The sequence below is a fragment of the Oncorhynchus masou genome, chromosome 23 (genome assembly GCF_036934945.1).
Source record: "Oncorhynchus masou masou isolate Uvic2021 chromosome 23, UVic_Omas_1.1, whole genome shotgun sequence".
Lineage (NCBI taxonomy): Eukaryota > Metazoa > Chordata > Actinopteri > Salmoniformes > Salmonidae > Oncorhynchus > Oncorhynchus masou.
Genome location: NC_088234.1, coordinates 2055264 through 2075122, shown reverse-complemented (window position 1 = coordinate 2075122; position 19859 = coordinate 2055264). Strand labels below are relative to the sequence as shown.

At 44.1% G+C, this 19859-nt stretch overlaps 2 protein-coding genes across 2 annotated transcripts in view; one reads left to right on the top strand and one right to left on the bottom strand.

Annotated features, from left to right (window-relative positions):
• Window positions 1–2669, bottom strand: part of si:ch73-71d17.2 (RPA-related protein RADX) — a 44269-nt gene extending 41600 nt beyond the window's left edge. Inside the window, 1 exon segment of the mRNA XM_064932849.1 lies at window positions 2376–2669. Coding sequence (XP_064788921.1) covers window positions 2376–2590 — 215 coding nt within the window. The 5' untranslated portion in view covers window positions 2591–2669.
• Window positions 2670–16474: 13805 nt separating this feature from the next.
• LOC135510164 (kinesin-like protein KIF1C) overlaps window positions 16475–19859 on the top strand; it is a 108643-nt gene continuing 105258 nt past the window's right edge. Inside the window, 1 exon segment of the mRNA XM_064930949.1 lies at window positions 16475–17052. The gene's annotated coding sequence lies outside the window, so the exon portion shown is untranslated.

The following is a 19859-nucleotide window of genomic DNA, read 5'->3' as shown; positions in this document are numbered from 1 at the left end:
CCATACAGTCACTGGGCTACTGTACCCACCATACAGCCACTGGGCTACTGTACCCACCATACTGTCACTGGGCTACTGTACCCACCACCATACTGTCACTGGGCTACTGTACCCACCACCATACAGTCCCTGGGCTACTGTACCCACCATATAGTCACTGGGCTACTGTACCCTACCCACCATACAGTCACTGGGCTACTGTACCCTACCCACCATACAGTCACTGGGCTACTGTACCCACCACCATACAGTCACTGGGCTACTGTACCCACCACCATACAGTCACTGGGTTACTGTACCCACCACCATACAGTCACTGGGCTACTGTACCCTACCCACCATACAGCCACTGGGTTACTGTACCCTACCCACCATACAGTCACTGGGCTACTGTACCCTACCCACCATACAGTCACTGGGCTACTGTACCCACCACCATACAGTCACTGGGCTACTGTACCCACCACCATACAGTCACTGGGCTACTGTACCCACCACCATACAGTCACTGGGCTACTGTACCCACCACCATACAGTCACTGGGCTACTGTACCCACCATACAGTCACTGGGCTACTGTACCCACCACCATACAGTCACTGGGCTACTGTACCCACCACCATACAGTCACTGGGCTACTGTACCCACCACCATACAGTCACTGGGCTACTGTACCCACCACCATACAGTCACTGGGCTACTGTACCCACCACCATACAGTCACTGGGCTACTGTACCCCACCACCATACAGTCACTGGGCTACTGTACCCACCACCATACAGTCACTGGGCTACTGTACCCACCATACAGTCACTGGGCTACTGTACCCACCACCATACAGTCACTGGGCTACTGTACCTACTGTACCCACCATACAGTCACTGGGCTACTGTACCCACCATACAGTCACTGGGCTACTGTACCCACCACCATACAGTCACTGGGCTACTGTACCTTACCCACCATACAGTCACTGGCTACTGTACCCACCACCATACAGTCACTGGGCTACTGTACCTTACCCACCATACAGTCACTGGGCTACTGTACCCACCACCATACAGTCACTGGGCTACTGTACCCACCACCATACAGTCACTGGGCTACTGTACCCTACCCACCATACAGTCACTGGGCTACTGTACCCACCACCATACAGTCACTGGGCTACTGTACCCACCACCATACAGTCACTGGGCTACTGTACCCACCACCATACAGTCACTGGGCTACTGTACCCACCACCATACAGTCACTGGGCTACTGTACCCTACCCACCATACAGTCACTGGGCTACTGTACCCACCACCATACAGTCACTGGGCTACTGTACCCACCATACAGTCACTGGGCTACTGTACCCACCACCATACAGTCACTGGGCTACTGTACCTTACCCACCATACAGTCACTGGCTACTGTACCCACCACCATACAGTCACTGGGCTACTGTACCCACCACCATACAGTCACTGGGCTACTGTACCCTACCCACCATACAGTCACTGGGCTACTGTACCCTACCCACCATACAGTCACTGGGCTACTGTACCCTACCCACCATACAGTCACTGGGCTACTGTACCCACCACCATACAATCACTGGGCTACTGTACCCACCACCATACAGTCACTGGGCTACTGTACCCACCACCATACAGTCACTGGGCTACTGTACCCACCACCATACAGTCACTGGGCTACTGTACCCACCACCATACAGTCACTGGGCTACTGTCACCCTACCCACCAATACAGTCACTGGGCTACTGTACCCACCACCATACAGTCACTGGGCTACTGTACCCACCACCATACAGTCACTGGGCTACTGTACCCACCACCATACAGTCACTGGGCTACTGTACCCACCACCATACAGTCACTGGGCTACTGTACCCACCACCATACAGTCACTGGGCTACTGTACCTTACCCACCAAGTCATTGTGATAATGTTGCCTATTCGACTCTACACACAATCAATGTAAAAAAATAAAAAATAAATACCATTTAAAAAAAAATCTACATAAGACCGAATCGAGCCAGTCGGTCACATATTTGCAATTTAACTTGCCTGAATTTAACTTGCATAAACACAATCAAACTGTTTTAATCCGACTAGCCTACTTCAAAACATCTCCTGTAGGCTACCCGCGTACATTCATCCAAAGTATCATTTCATCGCTCACACTGTGCAGCAGTCATTAGATGAATGGAAAGATACTTACAATACATGTTTATTTCATGTGGGAACCGTCCTTACCAGCTCTACAATACTAGCTATCTACACCATACAATAACGTTGGGCTACTGTAGCAGTCTACCTTTCCGTTGTTCACCCTTCTACCCTCAACACTACCCAGACCCACCCACCTGCAGTCCCCATCTGTCAGAGTAGCGTCGTAGAGGCTGTCTGAGGAGCTGATGTTCTGCGGGAAATACAGACTGAAACCTGGGTCTCTCCCGTAACGCTGCACCGACAACACCCATAACCGCTCCCGACAGAGTACCGGGCTGGTGTTGGCTTGGGACGAGCTGGTGGCTGGGCGGGAGAAGGTTCTCTGTAACGGACAGCTCACCGACGCCATGTTTAACGCAAACAACAATACCGCAGTGCAGTGTGGGAACTTCGACTGACTGACAAGATGGCGGGTGTTTTCTTCTGCTTTCAGAGTCAAGTCTGGCTGACTGGATGGGTGTCTGGAAGTGGGCGTGTCAACAGAAGTGGGCGTGTCAACAGAAGTGGGAGACTCAACTGCGATAGGCGTTCCATCAGCGCTTTGTAATTGGTTAGACGGTTTTTATTGGTCCGTATCCGACCGTATGAAACAAGACTGGGAGAGCTGAAAGCCAGTCAAAAAAACACAACAAAAACACCTCACTTATTGCTTAAATATGAAAATACAAGTAATTTTGACGTCATTGATTAGTCTACCAGTTTTTCATTTATTACAACTAATTCTTCATTATTAGGCCATTAACTCATTATGTCTTATGTTCAGCTATCACCTGATAAAACTGTGTTATGTGAATAAGGCACTTTTTAATTACTCTTGTGTAATTGGGCAGCAAACAGCCTACCGGTTCTTCATTTACTAATAAATCTACAGCACCAGTCAAAAGTTTGTATACACCTACACATTCAACGGTTTTTCTTTATTTTTTTGTACTATTTTCTACATTGTAGAATAATAGTGAAGACATCAAAACTATGAAACAACGCATATGGAATCATGTAGTAACCAGAAAAGTGTTAAACAAATATATTTTAAATTTGAGATTCTTCAAAGTAGGCACCCTTTGCCTTGACGACAGCTTGCACACTCTTGGCATTCCCTCGACCATCTTCATGAGCTATCTTCACCTGGAATGCCTTTCAATTGACAGGTGTGCCTTGTTTAAAGTTCATTTGTGAAATTTCTTTCCTTCTTAATGCGTTTGAGCCAATCAGTTGTGCTGTGACAAGGTAGGGGTGGTATACAGAAGATAGCCCTATTTGGTAAAAGACCAAGTCCATATTATGGCAAGAACAGCTCAAATAAGCAAAGAGAAATGACAGTCCATCATAAATTTAAGACCTGACATTTCAAGAACTGAAAGTTTGTTCAGGTGAAGTCGCAAAAACAATCAAGCGCTGTGATGAAACTGACTCTCATGAGGACCGCCACAGGAAAGGAAGTCCCAGAGTTACCTCTGCTGCAGAGGATAAGTTCATTAGAGGAAACTGCAGCTCTGATTGCAGCCCAAACAAATTCTCCACAGAGTTCAAGTAACAGATACATCTCAACATCAACTGTTCAGAGGAGACTGCGTGAGTCATGCGTGAATCATGCCTTCATGTTCAAATTGCTGCAAAGAAACCACTACCAAAAGACACCAACAAGAAGAAGAGACTTGCTTGGGCCAAGAACCATGAGCAATGGACATTAGACCTGTGGAACTCTGTCCTTTTGCTCACCTGACCTAAAATTATCTACCAAGAGAATTCTCTTCGACTATAATCACAGCCGTATATATCCCCCCCAAGCAGACACATCCATGGCCCTGAATGAACTTCATTGGACTCTATGTGAACTGGAAACCACATATCCTGAGGCTGCATTCATTGTAGCTGGGGATTTTAACAAGGCTAATCTGAAAACAAGACTCCCTAAATTTTATCAGCATATCGAATGCGCTACCCGGGCGGAAAAAATCCCGGACCATTGTTACTCTAACTTCCGCGGTGCATACAAAGCCGTGCCTCGCCCTCCTTTCGGAAAATCTGACCACGACTCCATTTGGTTGCTCCCAGCCTATACACAGAAACTAAAACAGGAAATGCCAGTGCTCAGGTCTGTTCAACGCTGGTCCGACCAATCTGATTCCACGCTTAAAGATTGCTTCGATCATGTGGACTGGGGATATGTTCCGGATAGAGTCGGACAATAACATTGATGAATACGCTGATTCGGTGAGCGAGTTTATTAGCAAGTGCATTGGTGATGTTGTACCCACTGCAACTATTAAAACCTTCCCCAACCAGTAACCTTGTATTGATGGCAGCATTCGTACAAAACTGAAAGCGCGAACCACTGCTTTTAATCAGAGCAAGGCGACCGGAAACATGACCGAATACAAACAATGAAGCTATTCCCTCCGCAGGGCAATCAAACAAGCTAAGCGTCAGTATAAAGACAAAGTAGAGTCGCAATTCAATGGCTCAGACACGAGAGATATGTGGCAGGGTCTACAGTCAATCACGGACTACAAAAAGAAAACCAGCCCCGTCGCAGACCACAATGTCTTGCTCCCAGACAAACTGAACAACTTCTTTGCTCGCTTTGAGGACAATACAGTGCCAACGACATGGCCCGCTACAAAAACCTGCAGGCTCTCCATTGCAGCTAACGTGAGTAAAGCATTTAAACGTGTTAACCCTCGCAAGGCTGCCAGCCCAGACAGCATCCCTAGCCGTGTCCTCAGAGCATACACAGACCAGCTGGCTGGTGTGTTTACGGACATATTCAATCAATCCCTATCCCAGTCTGCTGTTCCCACATGCTTCAAGAGGGCCACCATTGTTCCAGTTCCCAAGAAAGCTAAGGTAACTGAGCTAAACGACTACCGCCCCGTAGCACTCACCTCCGTCATCATGAAGTGCTTTGAGAGACTAGTCAAGGACCATATCCCCTCCACCCTACCTGACACCCTAGACCCACTCCAATTTGCTTACCGCCCAAATAGGTCCACAGACGATGCAATCTCAACCACACTGCACACTGCCCTAACCCATCTGGACAAGAGGAATACCTATGTGAGAATGCTATTCATCGACTACAGCTCAGTATTCAACACCATAGTACCCTCCAAACTCGTCATCAAGCTTGAGACCCTTGGTCTCGACCCTGCCCTGTGCAACTGGGTCCTGGTCAGGCTCTCAAAGTGCTTGATAGGAAGCCCAATAGCCATCATCATTGTCACATCCTTAGAAAGCATGAGCTCTTGAGTTGGGAAAATCTTGTGCAATACACCGACGCATGTCTTGTATTCAAGATCCTTAATGGCCTGGCTCCCCCTCCACTCAATATTTTTGTTAAACAGAAAACCCAGACATATGGCAGCAGATCCACAAGGTCTGCCATGAGAGGTGACTGTATAGTTCCCCTAAGGAAAAGCACCTTTAGTAAATCTGCATTCTCTGTGAGAGCTTCCCATGTCTGGAATACACTGCCATCAGACACACATAACTGCACCACATATCACACTTTCACAAAATGCTTGAAGACATGGCTAAAGGTCAATCAGATTTGTGAACATGGTCCCTAGCTGTGTGTTGCCGCTTTCCATGTTGTCTGTTGTCTGTAGCTTGTGAGGTGTGGAAACACTTTGTTGCTTTTATGAATTTTGTCTTGCTGCTTTTTGTTCTATGTTGCTCTGTCTGTATGCTACGTTTTGCTTGTCCTATGTTGCTCTGTCTGTATACTATGTCTTGCTTGTCCTATGTTGCTATGTCTTGCTTGTTCTATGTTGCTATTGTCTATATTGTAATTGTTTTTAATAACCTGCCCAAGGACTGCGGTTGAAAATTAGCCGGCTGGCTAAAACCGGCACTTTTACTGAAACGTTGATTAATGTGCACTGTCCCTGTAAAAATGAAAATAAACTCAAACTCAAATAATAAATAAATAAACTCAAACTTCCTGACGGGCCTCCCCCAGGTGGCGAGGGTACGAAACAACATCTCCACCCTGCTGATCCTCAACACTTGGGCCCCACAAGGGTGCGTTCTGAGCCCTCTCCTGTACTCACTGTTCAACCACGACTGCGTGGCCATGCACGCCTCCAACTCAATCATCAAGTTTTCAGATGACACAACAGTGGTAGGCTTGATTACCAACAACGACGAGACAGCCTACAGGGAGGAGGTGAGGGCCCTTGGAGTGTGGTGTCAGGAAAATAACCTCACACTCAACGTCAACAAAACAAAGGAGATGATCGTGGACTTCAGGAAACAGCAGAGGGAGGAGCCCCCTATCCACATCGACGGGACAGTAGTGGACAGTAGTGGAGAAGGTGGAAAGTTTTAAGTTCCTCTGCGTACACACCCTCACACAAATATAAGATTTTTGGTTCCAACCGCCTTGTCTCTGTGAGACGCAGAGAAGGTGAACAGATGATCTCCGCATGTGTGGTTCCCATCGTGAAGCATGGAGGAAGAGGTGTGATGGTGTGGGGGTGCTTTGGTGGTGACACTATCTGTGATTTATTTAGAATTCAAGGGACACTTAACCAGCATGGCTATGACAGCACTCTGCAGTGATATGCCATCCCATCTGGTTTGAGTCAAATCAAATCAAATGTTATTTGTCACATGCGCCAAATACAAGAGGTGTAGACCTTACAGTGAAATGCTTCCTTACAAGCCCTAACCAACAATGCAGTTCATTTTTTATTTATCTTTCGCTATTATTCTACAAACCCACGAGTAGGTGTGTCCAAACGTTTGACTGGTACTGTATGTTTAATTATTATAAATCATGGCCTCTATTTGACTATCATCAAATGATGACAATAAAATTGTGTTTTTTTGCTCAATATACTGGAATTACTCTGGTAGAATTGGACAACAAACCAGCTTAGAAGAACCAATAAAGATTACTAGGTTACTAAGGTTACTAGGGTTACCAATAAAATCCATCACTAATATGACAGAAAACCACTGTACCTACGAAAAAACAATGACAAATTAACTCAATTAACTCAACTACATGAAGTCTTACTTCTCTGGTTAGTGTGTTAACATCTTATACCACTGCGCCACACAGTTTTTAGAAAATTAAGTGTAAAGGAGAACATAGATTAGTAAAAAGAGCAGAAGTTAAATAACAGTAGCGAGGCTCTATACAGCGGCTACTGGTACAGAGTCAATGTGCGGGGGCACCGGTTAGTCAAGGTAATTGAGGTAATATGTACATGTAGGTAGAGTTAAAGTGACTATGCATAGATAATAAACAGAGCGTAGCAGCAGCGTAAAAGGGGGGCGATGACGACAATGCAAATAGCCTGGGTAGTCATTTGATTAGCTGTTCAGCAGTCTTATAGCTTGGAGGTAAAAGCTGTTCAGGAGCCTTTTGGACCCAGACTTGGCGCTCCGGTACCACTTGCCATGCTGTAGCAGAGAGAACAGTCTATGACTTGATGACTGGAGTCTCTGACCATTTAATGGGCTTTCCTCTGACACCGCCTGGTGTAGAGGTCCTGGATGGCAAGAAGCTTGGCCCCAGTGATGTACTGGGCCGTACGCATTACCCTCTGTAGTGTCTTGCGGTCGGAGGCTGAGCAGTTGTCATACCAGGCCGTGATGCAACCGGTCAGGATGCTCTCGATGGTGCAGCTGTATAACTTTTTGAGGATCTGAGGATGTTGAGGGAGAGGTTATTGTTCAAGGAACTTGAAACTCTCCACCCGCTGCCCTACAGACCTGTTGATATTAATGGGGCCTGTTCGGCCCTCCTTTTCCTGAAGTTTACTATCATCGCCTTTGTCTTGATCACATTGAGAGAGGTTGTTGTCCTGACACCACACTGCCAGGTCTCTGACCTCCTCCCTATAGGCTGTCTCATCCTTGTCGGTGTTGTGTCATCAGAAAACTTAATAATGATGTTGGAGTCGTGCCTGGCCAAGCAGTCATGAGTCAACAGGGAGTACAGGAGGGGACTGAGCACGCACCCCTGAGGGGCCCCCGTGTTGAGGATCAGCATGGCAGATGTGTAGTTACCTCTCCTTACCACCTGGGGGGGGCCCGTCAGGAAGTTCAGGATCAAGTTGCAGAGGGAGGTGTTTAGTCCCAGGGTCCATAGCTTAGTGATGAGCTTTGAGGGCACTACTGTGTTGAACGCTGAGCTGTCGTCAATGAATAGCATTCTCATGTAGGTGTTCCATATATCCAGTTGTGAAAGGGCAGTGTTGAGTGGAATAGAGATTGAATCATCTGTGGATCTGTGGGGGCGGCATGCAAATTGGAGTGGGTCTAGGGTTTCTGAGATGATGTTGTTGATGTGAGCCATGACCAGCTTTTCGAAGCACTTCATGGCTACAGACGTGAGTGCTACGTGTCGATAGTTATTAAGGCAGGTTACCTTAGTGTCCTTGGGCACAGGCACTATGGTCTTCTGCTTGAAACATGTTGGTATTACAGACTCAGTCAGGGACATGTTGAAAATGTCAGTGAAGACACTTGCCAGTTGGTCAGTGCATGCTCGGTGTCCACGTCCTGGTAATCCGTCTGGCTTTGCGGCCTTGTGAATGTTGACCTGTTTAAAGGTCTTAATCACATCGGCTACGGAGAGCGTGATCACACAGTGGTCCGGAACAGCTGATGCTCTCATGCATGCTACCTTGCTTGCCTCGAAGCGAGCATAGAAGTAAGTTAGTTTGTATGGTAGGCTCATGTCACTGGGCAGCTCACGGCTGTGCTTTCGTTTGCACGTTTTGCATGTTTGATGGTTTTGTCGGAGGGCATAGCGTGAGTCGCGCTCCTTGAAAGCGGCAGCTCTACCCTTTAGCTCAGTGAGGATGTTGCTTCTGTTCCATCCTGCCGATAGAGTGTATAACCTGCCAGCAGTATGTTATTATTGTCGTCGTTCAGCCACGACTCGGTGAAACATAAAATATCACAGTTTTTTTTTAAACAAATCAAATCAAATTTATTTGTCACATACACATGGTTAGCAGATGTTAATGTGAGTGTAGCGAAATGCTTGTGCTTCTAGTTCCGACAATGCAGTAATAACCAACAAGTAATCTAGCTAACAATTCCAAAACTACTACCTTATAGACACAAGTGTAAGGGGATAAAGAATATGTACATAAAGATATATGAATGAGTGATGGTACAGAGCGGCATAGGCAAGATACAGTAGATGATATGGAGTACAGTATATACATATGAGATGAGTATGTAAACAAAGTGGCATAGTTAAAGTGGCTGGTGATACATGTATTACATAAGGATGCAGCAGATGATAGAGGACAGTATATACGTATACATATGAGATGAATGATGTGGGTATGTAAACATTATATTAGGTAGCATTGTTTAAAGTGGCTAGTGATATATTTTACATAATTTCCCATCAATTCCCATTATTAACGTGGCTGGAGTTGAGTCAGTATGTTGGCAGCAGCCACTCAATGTTAGTGGTTGCTGTTTAACAGTCTGATGGCCTTGAGATAGAAGCTGTTTTTCAGTCTCTCGGTCCCAGCTTTGATGCACCTGTACTGACCTCGCCTTCTGGATGATAGCGTGGTGAACAGGCAGTGGCTCGGGTGGTTGTTGTCCTTGATGATCTTTATGGCCTTCCTGTGACATCGGGTGGTGTAGGTGTCCTGGAGGGCAACGGTGATGCGTTGTGCAGACCTCACTACCCTCTGGAGAGCCTTACGGTTGTGGGCGGAGCAGTTGCCGTACCAGGCGGTGATACAGCCTGACAGGATGCTCTCGATTGTGCATCTGTAGAAGTTTGTGAGTGCTTTTGGTGACAAGCCAAATTTCTTCAGCCTCCTGAGGTTGAAGAGGCGCTGCTGCACCTTCTTCACGATGCTGTCTGTGTGGGTGGACCAATTCAGTTTGTCTGTGATGTGTATGCCGAGGAACTTGAAACTTACTCCCCTCTCCACTACTGTTCCATCGATGTGGATAGGGGGGTGTTCCCTCTGCTGTTTCCTGAAGTCCACAATCATTTCCTTAGTTTTGGTGACGTTGAGTGTGAGGTTATTTTCCTGACACCACACTCCGAGGGCCCTCACCTCCTCCCTGTAGGCCGTCTGCTGTCGTTGTTGGTAATCGAGCCTACCACTGTTGTGTCGTCCGCAAACTTGATGATTGAGTTGGAGGCGTGCGTGGCCACGCAGTCGTGGGTGAACAGGGAGTACAGGAGAGGGCTCAGAACGCACCCTTGTGGGGCCCCAGTGTTGAGGATCAGCAGGGTGGAGATGTTGTTGCCTATCCTCACCACTTGGGGGCGGCCCGTCAGGAAGTCCAGTACCCAGTTGCACAGGGCAGGGTCGAGACCCAGGGTCTCGAGCTTGATGTGAGCTTGGAGGGTACTATGGTGTTAAATGCCGAGCTGTAGTCGATGAACAGCATTCTCACATAGGTATTCCTCTTGTCCAGATGGGTTAGGGCAGTGTGCAGTGTGGTTGAGATTGCATCGTCTGTGGACCTATTTGGGCGGTAAGCAAATTGGAGTGGGTCTAGGGTGTCAGGTAGGGTGGAGGTGATATGGTCCTTGACCAGTCTCTCAAAGCACTTCATGATGACGGAAGTGAGTGCTACGGGGCGGTAGTCGTTTAGCTCAGTTACCTTAGCTTTCTTGGGAACAGGAACAATGGTGGCCCTCTTGATGCATGTGGGAACAGCAGACTGGGATAGGGATTGATTGAATATGTCCGTAAACACACCAGCCAGCTGGTCTGCGCATGCACTGAGGGCATGGCTGGGGATGCCGCCTGGGCCTGCTGCCTTGCGAGGGTTAACACGTTTAAATGTTTTCCTCACTTCGGCTGCAGTGAAGGAGAGTCCGCATGTTTTGGTTGCGGGCCGTGTCAGTGGCACTGTATTGTCCTCAAAGCGGGCAAAAAAGTTATCTAGTCTGCCTGGGAGCAAGACATCCTGGTCCGTGACGGGGCTGGTTTTCTTTTTGTAATCCGTGATTGACTGTTGACCCTGCCACATACCTCTTGTGTCTGAGCCGTTGAATTGAGATTCTACTTTGTCTCTATACTGACGTTTGATTGCGTACTGGTGTTTGATTGCCTTGCGGAGGGAATAGCTACACTGTTAGTATTCGGTCATGTTTCCGGTCACCTTGCCCTGATTAAAAGCAGTGGTTCGCGCTTTCAGTTTCACCCGAATGCTGCCATCAATCCATGGTTTCTGGTTTGGGAATGTTTTAATCGTTGCTATGGGAACGACATCTTCAACGCATGTTCTAATGAACTCGCACACCGAATCAGCGTATTTGTCAATGTTGTTGTCTGACGCAATACGAAACATATCCCAGTCCACGTGATGGAAGCAGTCTTGGAGTGTGGAATCAGATTGGTCGGACCAGCGTTGGACAGACCTCAGCGCGGGAGCTTCTTGTTTTAGTTTCTGTCTGTACGCAGCGAGCAACAAAATGGAGTCGTGGTCAGCTTTTCCGAAAGGAGAGCGGGGCAGGGCCTTATATGCGTCGCAGAAGTTAGAATAGCAATGATCCAAGGTTTTTCCAGCCCTGGTTGCGCAATCGATATGCTGATACAATTTAGGGAGTCTTGTTTTCAGATTCGCCTTGTTAAAATCCCCAGCTCCAATGAATGCAGCCTCAGGATATATGGATTCCAGTTTGCAAAGAGTCAAATAAAGTTCGTTCAGAGCCATCGATGTGTCTGCTTGGGGGGGAATATATATGGCTGTGATTATAATCGAAGAGAATTCCCTTGGTAGATAATGGGGTCGACATTTGATTGTGAGGAATTCTAAATCAGGTGCACAGAAGGACTTGAGTTCCTGTATGTTGTTGTGACCACACCACGTCTCGTTAACCATGAAGCATACTCCCCCGCCCCTTTTCTTACCAGAAAGATGTTTGTTTCTGTCGGCGCGATGCGTGGAGAAACCAGCTGGCTGCACCGACTCCGATAGCATCTCTCCAGTGAGCCATGTTTCCGTGAAGCAAAGAACGTTACAGTCTCTGATGTCCCTCTGGAATGCTACCCTTGCTCGGATTTCATCAACCTTGTTGTCGAGAGACTGGACATTGGCGAGAAGTATGCTCGGGAGTGGTGCACGGTGTGCCTGTCTCCGGAGTCTGACCAGAAGACCGCTTCGTTTCCCTCTTTTACGAAGTCGTTTTTTTGGGTCGCCGGCCGGGATCCATTCCGTTGTCCTGGATCCGCTTCGCGAAAGACATATTCTTGGTTGTACTGAAGGTGAGTTGACGCTGCTCTTATATTCAGTAGTTCTTCTCGACTGTATGAAATGAAACCTAAGATGACCTGGGGTACCAATGTAAGTATAAAAAAACTGCATAGTTTCCTAGGAACGCGTTGGTAGGATATACGTGCTTTCATTTCATCCCATGTATTTTCCAGCGATTGAACGTTGGCTAGCAGGACGGAAGGCAAGGGCAGATTATCCACTCATTGCCTGATCCTCACAAGGCACCCTGATCTCTTTCCAATAAATCTCTGTTCCTTTCTCCAGCGAATTACGGGGATGAGGGCCTGTTTGGGTGTTTGGAGTATGTCCTTTCCGTCCGACTCATGAAATAAAAATAATTTGTCCAATTTGAGGTGAGTAATCACTGATGTCCAGACGCTCTTTTCGGTCATAAGTAGCAGCAACAATATGTATGAAATAATAATAATAATAATAATAATATTTAAAATATTTTCGGAATAAACAATGTGAAAAACCAAACACATTAGGTAAAGTTGGTTAAGAACCAATAAGACAACAGCCATCTTCTCTGGCTCCATCTTAAAGACACACTTTCATTCAGACAATAGTTATAACAGGTTTATAGACAGCTATTAGTTTATAACAGGTTTATAGACAGCTATTAGTTTATAACAGGTTTATAGACACACATCTTCCCTCAGCTATTAGTTTATGACAGGTTTATAGACAGCTATTAGTTTATAACAGGTTTATAGACAGCTATTAGTTTATAACAGGTTTATAGACAGCTATTAGTTTATAACAGGTTTATAGGCAGCTATTAGTTTATAACAGGTTTATAGACACACATCTTCCCTCAGCTATTAGTTTATGACAGGTTTATAGACAGCTAATAGTTTATAACAGGTTTATAGACACACATCTTCCCTCAGCTATTAGTTTATGACAGGTTTATAGACAGCTAATAGTTTCTAACAGGTTTATAGGCAGCTATGAGTTTATAACAGGTTTATAGACAGCTATTAGTTTACAACAGGTTTATAGACAGCTATTAGTTTATAACAGGTTTATAGGCAGCTATTAGTTTATAACATGTTTATAGACAGCTATTAGTTTATAACAGGTTTATAGATAGCTATTAGTTTATGACAGGTTTATAGACACACACTTTCCCTCAGCTAATAGTTTATAACAGGTTTATAGACAGCTATTAGTTTATAACAGGTTTATAGGCAGCTATTAGTTTATAACAGGTTTATAGACAGCTAATAGTTTATAACAGGGTTATAGACAGCTATTAGTTCATAACAGGTTTCTAGACAGCTATTAGTTCATGACAGGTTTATAGACACACATCTTCCCTCAGCTATTAGTTTATGACAGGTTTATAGACAGCTATTAGTTCATGACAGGTTTATAGACACACACTTTCCCTCAGCTAATAGTTTATAACAGGTTTATAGACAGCTATTAGTTTATAACAGGTTTATAGACAGCTATTAGTTTATAACAGGTTTATAGACACACATCTTCCCTCAGCTATTAGTTTATGACAGGTTTATAGACAGCTATTAGTTCATGACAGGTTTATAGACAGCTATTAGTTTATAACAGGTTTATAGACAGCTATTAGTTTATAACAGGTTTATAGACAGCTATTAGTTTACAACAGGTTTATAGATAGCTATTAGTTTATGACAGGTTTATAGACAGCTATTAGTTTATAACAGGGTTATAGACAGCTATTAGTTTATAACAGGTTTCTAGACAGCTATTAGATCATGACAGGTTTATAGACAGCTATTAGTTTATAACAGGTTTATAGACAGCTATTAGTTTATAACAGGGTTATAGACAGCTATTAGTTTATAACAGGTTTATAGACAGCTATTAGTTCATGACAGGTTTATAGACAGCTATTAGTTTATAACAGGTTTATAGACAGCTATTAGTTTATAACAGGTTTATAGACAGCTATTAGTTTACAACAGGTTTATAGATAGCTATTAGTTTATGACAGGTTTATAGACACACACTTCCCTCAGCTAATAGTGTATAACAGGTTTATAGATAGCTATTAGCTTATAACAGGTTTATAGACAGTTATTAGTTCATGACAGGTTTATAGACAGCTATTAGTTTATGACAGGTTTATAGACAGCTATTAGTTTATAACAGGTTTATAGACAGCTATTAGTTTATAACAGGGTTATAGACAGCTATTAGTTTATAACAGGTTTATAGACGGCTATTAGTTCATGACAGGTTTATAGACAGCTATTAGTTTATAACAGGTTTATAGACAGCTATTAGTTTATAACAGGTTTATAGACAGCTATTAGTTTACAACAGGTTTATAGATAGCTATTAGTTTATGACAGGTTTATAGACACACACTTCCCTCAGCTAATAGTTTATAACAGGTTTATAGATAGCTATTAGCTTATAACAGGTTTATAGACAGTTATTAGTTCATGACAGGTTTATAGACAGCTATTAGTTTATGACAGGTTTATAGACAGCTATTAGTTTATAACATGTTTATAGACAGCTATTAGTTTATAACAGGTTTATAGACAGCTATTAGTTTATGACAGGTTTATAGACAGCTATTAGTTTATAACAGGTTTATAGACAGCTAATAGTTTATAACAGGTTTATAGACACACACTTCCCTCAGCTAATAGTTTCTAACAGGTTTATAGACAGCTAATAGTTTATAACAGGTTTATAGACAGCTATTAGTTCATGACAGGTTAAAAACAGCTATTAGTTATGACAGGTTTATAGACACAATTTTCCTGCTATAGTATATATACACACATTACACATTCTTTATTTTACTCTTATTATTATCTATCCTGATGCCTAGTCACTTTACCCTGCCTTCGTGTACATATCTACCTCTAATACCTAATTATTATCTATCCTGATGTCTAGTCACTTTACCCTGCCTTCATGTACATATCTACCTCAAATACCTTATTATTATCTATCCTGATGCCTCGTCACTTTACCCTGCCTTCATGTACATATCTACCTCTAATACCTAATTATTATCTATCCTGATGTCTAGTCACTTTACCCTGCCTTCATGTACATATCTACCTCAAATACCTTATTATTATCTATCCTGATGTCTAGTCACTTTACCCTGCCTTCATGTACATATCTACCTCAAATACCTTATTATTATCTATCCTGATGTCTAGTCACTTTACCCTGCCTTCATGTACATATCTACCTCTAATACCTTATTATTATCTATCCTGATGCCTAGTCACTTTACCCTGCCTTCATGTACATATCTACCTCAAATACCTTATTATTATCTATCCTGATGCCTAGTCACTTTACCCTGCCTTCATGTACATATCTACCTCAAATACCTTATTATTATCTATCCTGATGTCTAGTCACTTTACCCTGCCTTCATGTACATATCTACTTCAAATACCTTATTATTATCTATCCTGATGCCTAGTCACTTTACCTTCATGTACATATCTACCTCAAATACCTTATTATTATCTATCCTGATGCCTAGTCACTTTACCCTGCCTTCATGTACATATCTACCTCAAATACCTTATCATTATCTATCCTGATGTCTCGTCACTTTACCCTGCCTTCATGAACATATCTACCTCAAATACCTTATTATTATCTATCCTGATGCCTAGTCACTTTACCCTGCCTTCATGTACATATCTACCTCTAATACCTTATCATTATCTATCCTGATGTCTCGTCACTTTACCCTGCCTTCATGAACATATCTACCTCAAATACCTTATTATTATCTATCCTGATGTCTAGTCACTTTACCTTCATGTACATATCTAACTCAAATACCTTATTAGTTGTATTTCACGGTAATGTTTCACGTTAATGTTTACACCTGTTGTATTCGGTGCATGTGACTAATACAATTTGATTTGATTTGGAGCGCTACTGTGTGTGCAGGTTTTTGCTCGAGCCCTGCTCTAACACACCCGAATACACTGCCCCTTTAACTGAGCTCGCTGTCCGGTCCTACCCCTGACGTCACGCGGGTGATGGCGACCGGCTGGTTCCTCTGAGTAGTGCGAGAGGTGAGGAGAGGAGGAGCGCTTGAGGCGAGGGCCGCACACTTTATTTTTTTATTTTTTATTTTTATTTTTCCTTTCCAACCGGCCCGGTAAATAACGGAGAGAGGACTTCCCCGCCCAGCTGTCAGACCGGGACCTGAGGTCAAACTAACTCCGGTTCACCGGACAGACAGAACGTTAACGGGACCAGAACTCTGCCTGCCTTTTCCTCTGCCGTGATTCAGCCCAATCCGAGATCAGACCACACCGATCGGCCGACTCTAAACTTTCCGTTTCTCTCTCCCGGGACTAAATCCTCTCGCATCGACACTTAATCTCCCTGTATTAACGACACTTTTAATCGTTTGGGAACTTTTACTTTCAGGTCGCGAGGAGTTGTAATTCGCCTAAAGGACACAGCGCCCCCACCCAACTTCTGAAACACTTTTTTCCGTGGTTCTTATTTCTGTCTGGTGCGGTAACGGGGCATGACGAGGATTATCTAACTGGACGTCGCTGAGCCACTCGACCCACCATTTCTTCTCCAGTAAAGGTGAGTCATAACTTGGTCTGGGGACCAGCCCTGTAGGCCTGATCCGCTCAGAGACACGGGACCGGACGGTAGGCCCGGCCAGCTCAGAGACACGGTGTGTGTGTGTGTGTGTGATTAGTAACTCTAGAGTTAATCAGAAACATTCCAATCATCCTTCAGGCCATGACGCGTTTATTTACAGCAATTGTTTTATTTTTTTATTTTTTACATAGTTTTAGGACAACAAATTAGATTATGATTAAAGTCACCTAGTCAGATCGTTCTAAATGCCACCCTGACTAACTGTCGGTAGTCTCGCTGGCCCCGGTGGCACCAAGCCCGTCTCTGGTGACGTCGCCTGAGGGATCACGTGGACCTGCCGGAGGTCCAGCCTGTTAAGTTTCAGGTTTCCAGTTGTAATGTCACATGAACAACTACAGTGAAATGCCTTTCTTGCGAACTCAAAACCCAACAAAGCAATAATCAATAACAATGTATTACTAGAAAAAAACACAGGAGAAATAAGAATAAGAGAAATACAATTAAGTAAGTAAGCATACTATATACAGGAAATATTTCAGGTACCATATTACCAATGTACAGGGATACTGGAGTGATGGAGGTAGATATGTACAGGGATACTGGAGTGATGGAGGTAGATATGTATAGGGGGAAGGAGACAGGGATACTGGAGTGATGAAGGTAGATATGTATAGGGGGAAGGAGACAGGGATACTGGAGTGATGGAGGTAGATATGTATAGGGGGAAGGAGACAGGGATACTGGAGTGATGGAGGTAGATATGTATAGGGGGAAGGAGACAGGGATACTGGAGTGATGGAGGTAGATATGTATAGGGGGAAGGAGACAGGGATACTGGAGTGATGGAGGTAGATATGTATAGGGGTAAGGAGACTATATACAGGGTAGATATGTATAGGGGGAAGGGGACTATATACAGGGTAGATATGTATAGGGGGAAGGGGACAATATACAGGGTCAGTTCAGTACCAGAGATCGACCGATTAATCTGAATGGCCAATTAATTAGGGCCGATTTCAAGTCTGCATAACAATCGGAAATCTGTGTTTTTGGACGATTTTTTTCTTTATACCTTAATTTAACTCGGCAAGTCAGTTAAGAACACATTCTTATTTTCAATGACGGCCTAGGAACAGTGGGTTAACTGACCTAGGAACAGTGGGTTAACCTAGGAAACAGTGGGTTAACTGACCTAGGAACAGTGGGTTAACTGCCTTGTTCAGGGGCAGAATGACAGTCAGTGAATGACGGCCTAGGAACAGTGGGTTAACTGATCTAGGGACAGTGGGTTAACTGCCTTGTTCAGGGGCAGAATGACAGTCAGTTAATGACGGCCTAGGAACAGTGGGTTAACTGACCTAGGAACAGTGGGTTAACTGACCTAGGAACAGTGGGTTAACTGCCTTGTTCAGGGGCAGAACGACAGTCAGTTAATGACGGCCTAGGAACAGTGGGTTAACTGACCTAGGAACAGTGGGTTAACTGCCTTGTTCAGGGGCAGAACGACAGTCAGTTAATGACGGCCTAGGAACAGTGGGTTAACTGACCTAGGAACAGTGGGTTAACTGACCTAGGAACAGTGGGTTAACTGCCTTGTTCAGGGGCAGAATGACAGTCAGTGAATGACGGCCTAGGAACAGTGGGTTAACTGATCTAGGGACAGTGGGTTAACAGACCTAGGAACAGTGGGTTAACTGCCTTGTTCAGGGGCAGAATGACAGTCAGTGAATGACGGCCTAGGAACAGTGGGTTAACTGATCTAGGGACAGTGGGTTAACTGACCTAGGAACAGTGGGTTAACTGCCTTGTTCAGGGGCAGAACGACAGTCAGTTAATGAGGGTCATTATAACTATAGAAATAGGGTGGAGGGTCATTATAACTATAGACATAGGGTGGAGGGTCATTATAACTATAGAAATAGGGTGGAGGGTCATTATAACTATAGAAATAGGGTGGAGGGTCATTATAACTATAGAAATAGGGGGGAGGGTCATTATAACTATAGACATAGGGTGGAGGGTCATTATAACTATAGACATAGGGTGGAGGGTCATTATAACTATAGAAATAGGGTGGAGGGTCATTATAACTATAGACATAGGGTGGAGGGTCATTATAACTATAGAAATAGGGTGGAGGGTCATTATAACTATAGAAATAGGGTGGAGGGTCATTATAACTATAGAAATAGGGTGGAGGGTCATTATAACTATAGAAATAGGGTGGAGGGTCATTATAACTATAGACATAGGGTGGAGGGTCATTATAACTATAGAAATAGGGTGGAGGGTCATTATAACTATAGAAATAGGGTGGAGGGTCATTATAACTATAGAAATAGGGTGGAGGGTCATTATAACTATAGAAATAGGGTGGAGGGTCATTATAACTATAGAAATAGGGTGGAGGGTCATAACTATAGAAATAGGGTGGAGGGTCATTATAACTATAGAAATAGGGTGGAGGGTCATTATAACTATAGAAATAGGGTGGAGGGTCATTATAACTCTATAGAAATAGGGTGGAGGGTCATTATAACTCTATAGAAATAGGGTGGAGGGTCATTATAACTATAGAAATAGGGTGGAGGGTCATTATAACTATAGAAATAGAGTGGAGGGTCATTATAACTCTATAGAAATAGGGTGGAGGGTCATTATAACTCTATAGAAATAGGGTGGAGGGTCATTATAACTATAGAAATAGGGTGGAGGGTCATTATAACTATAGAAATAGGGTGGAGGGTCATTATAACTATAGAAATAGGGTGGAGGGTCATTATAAC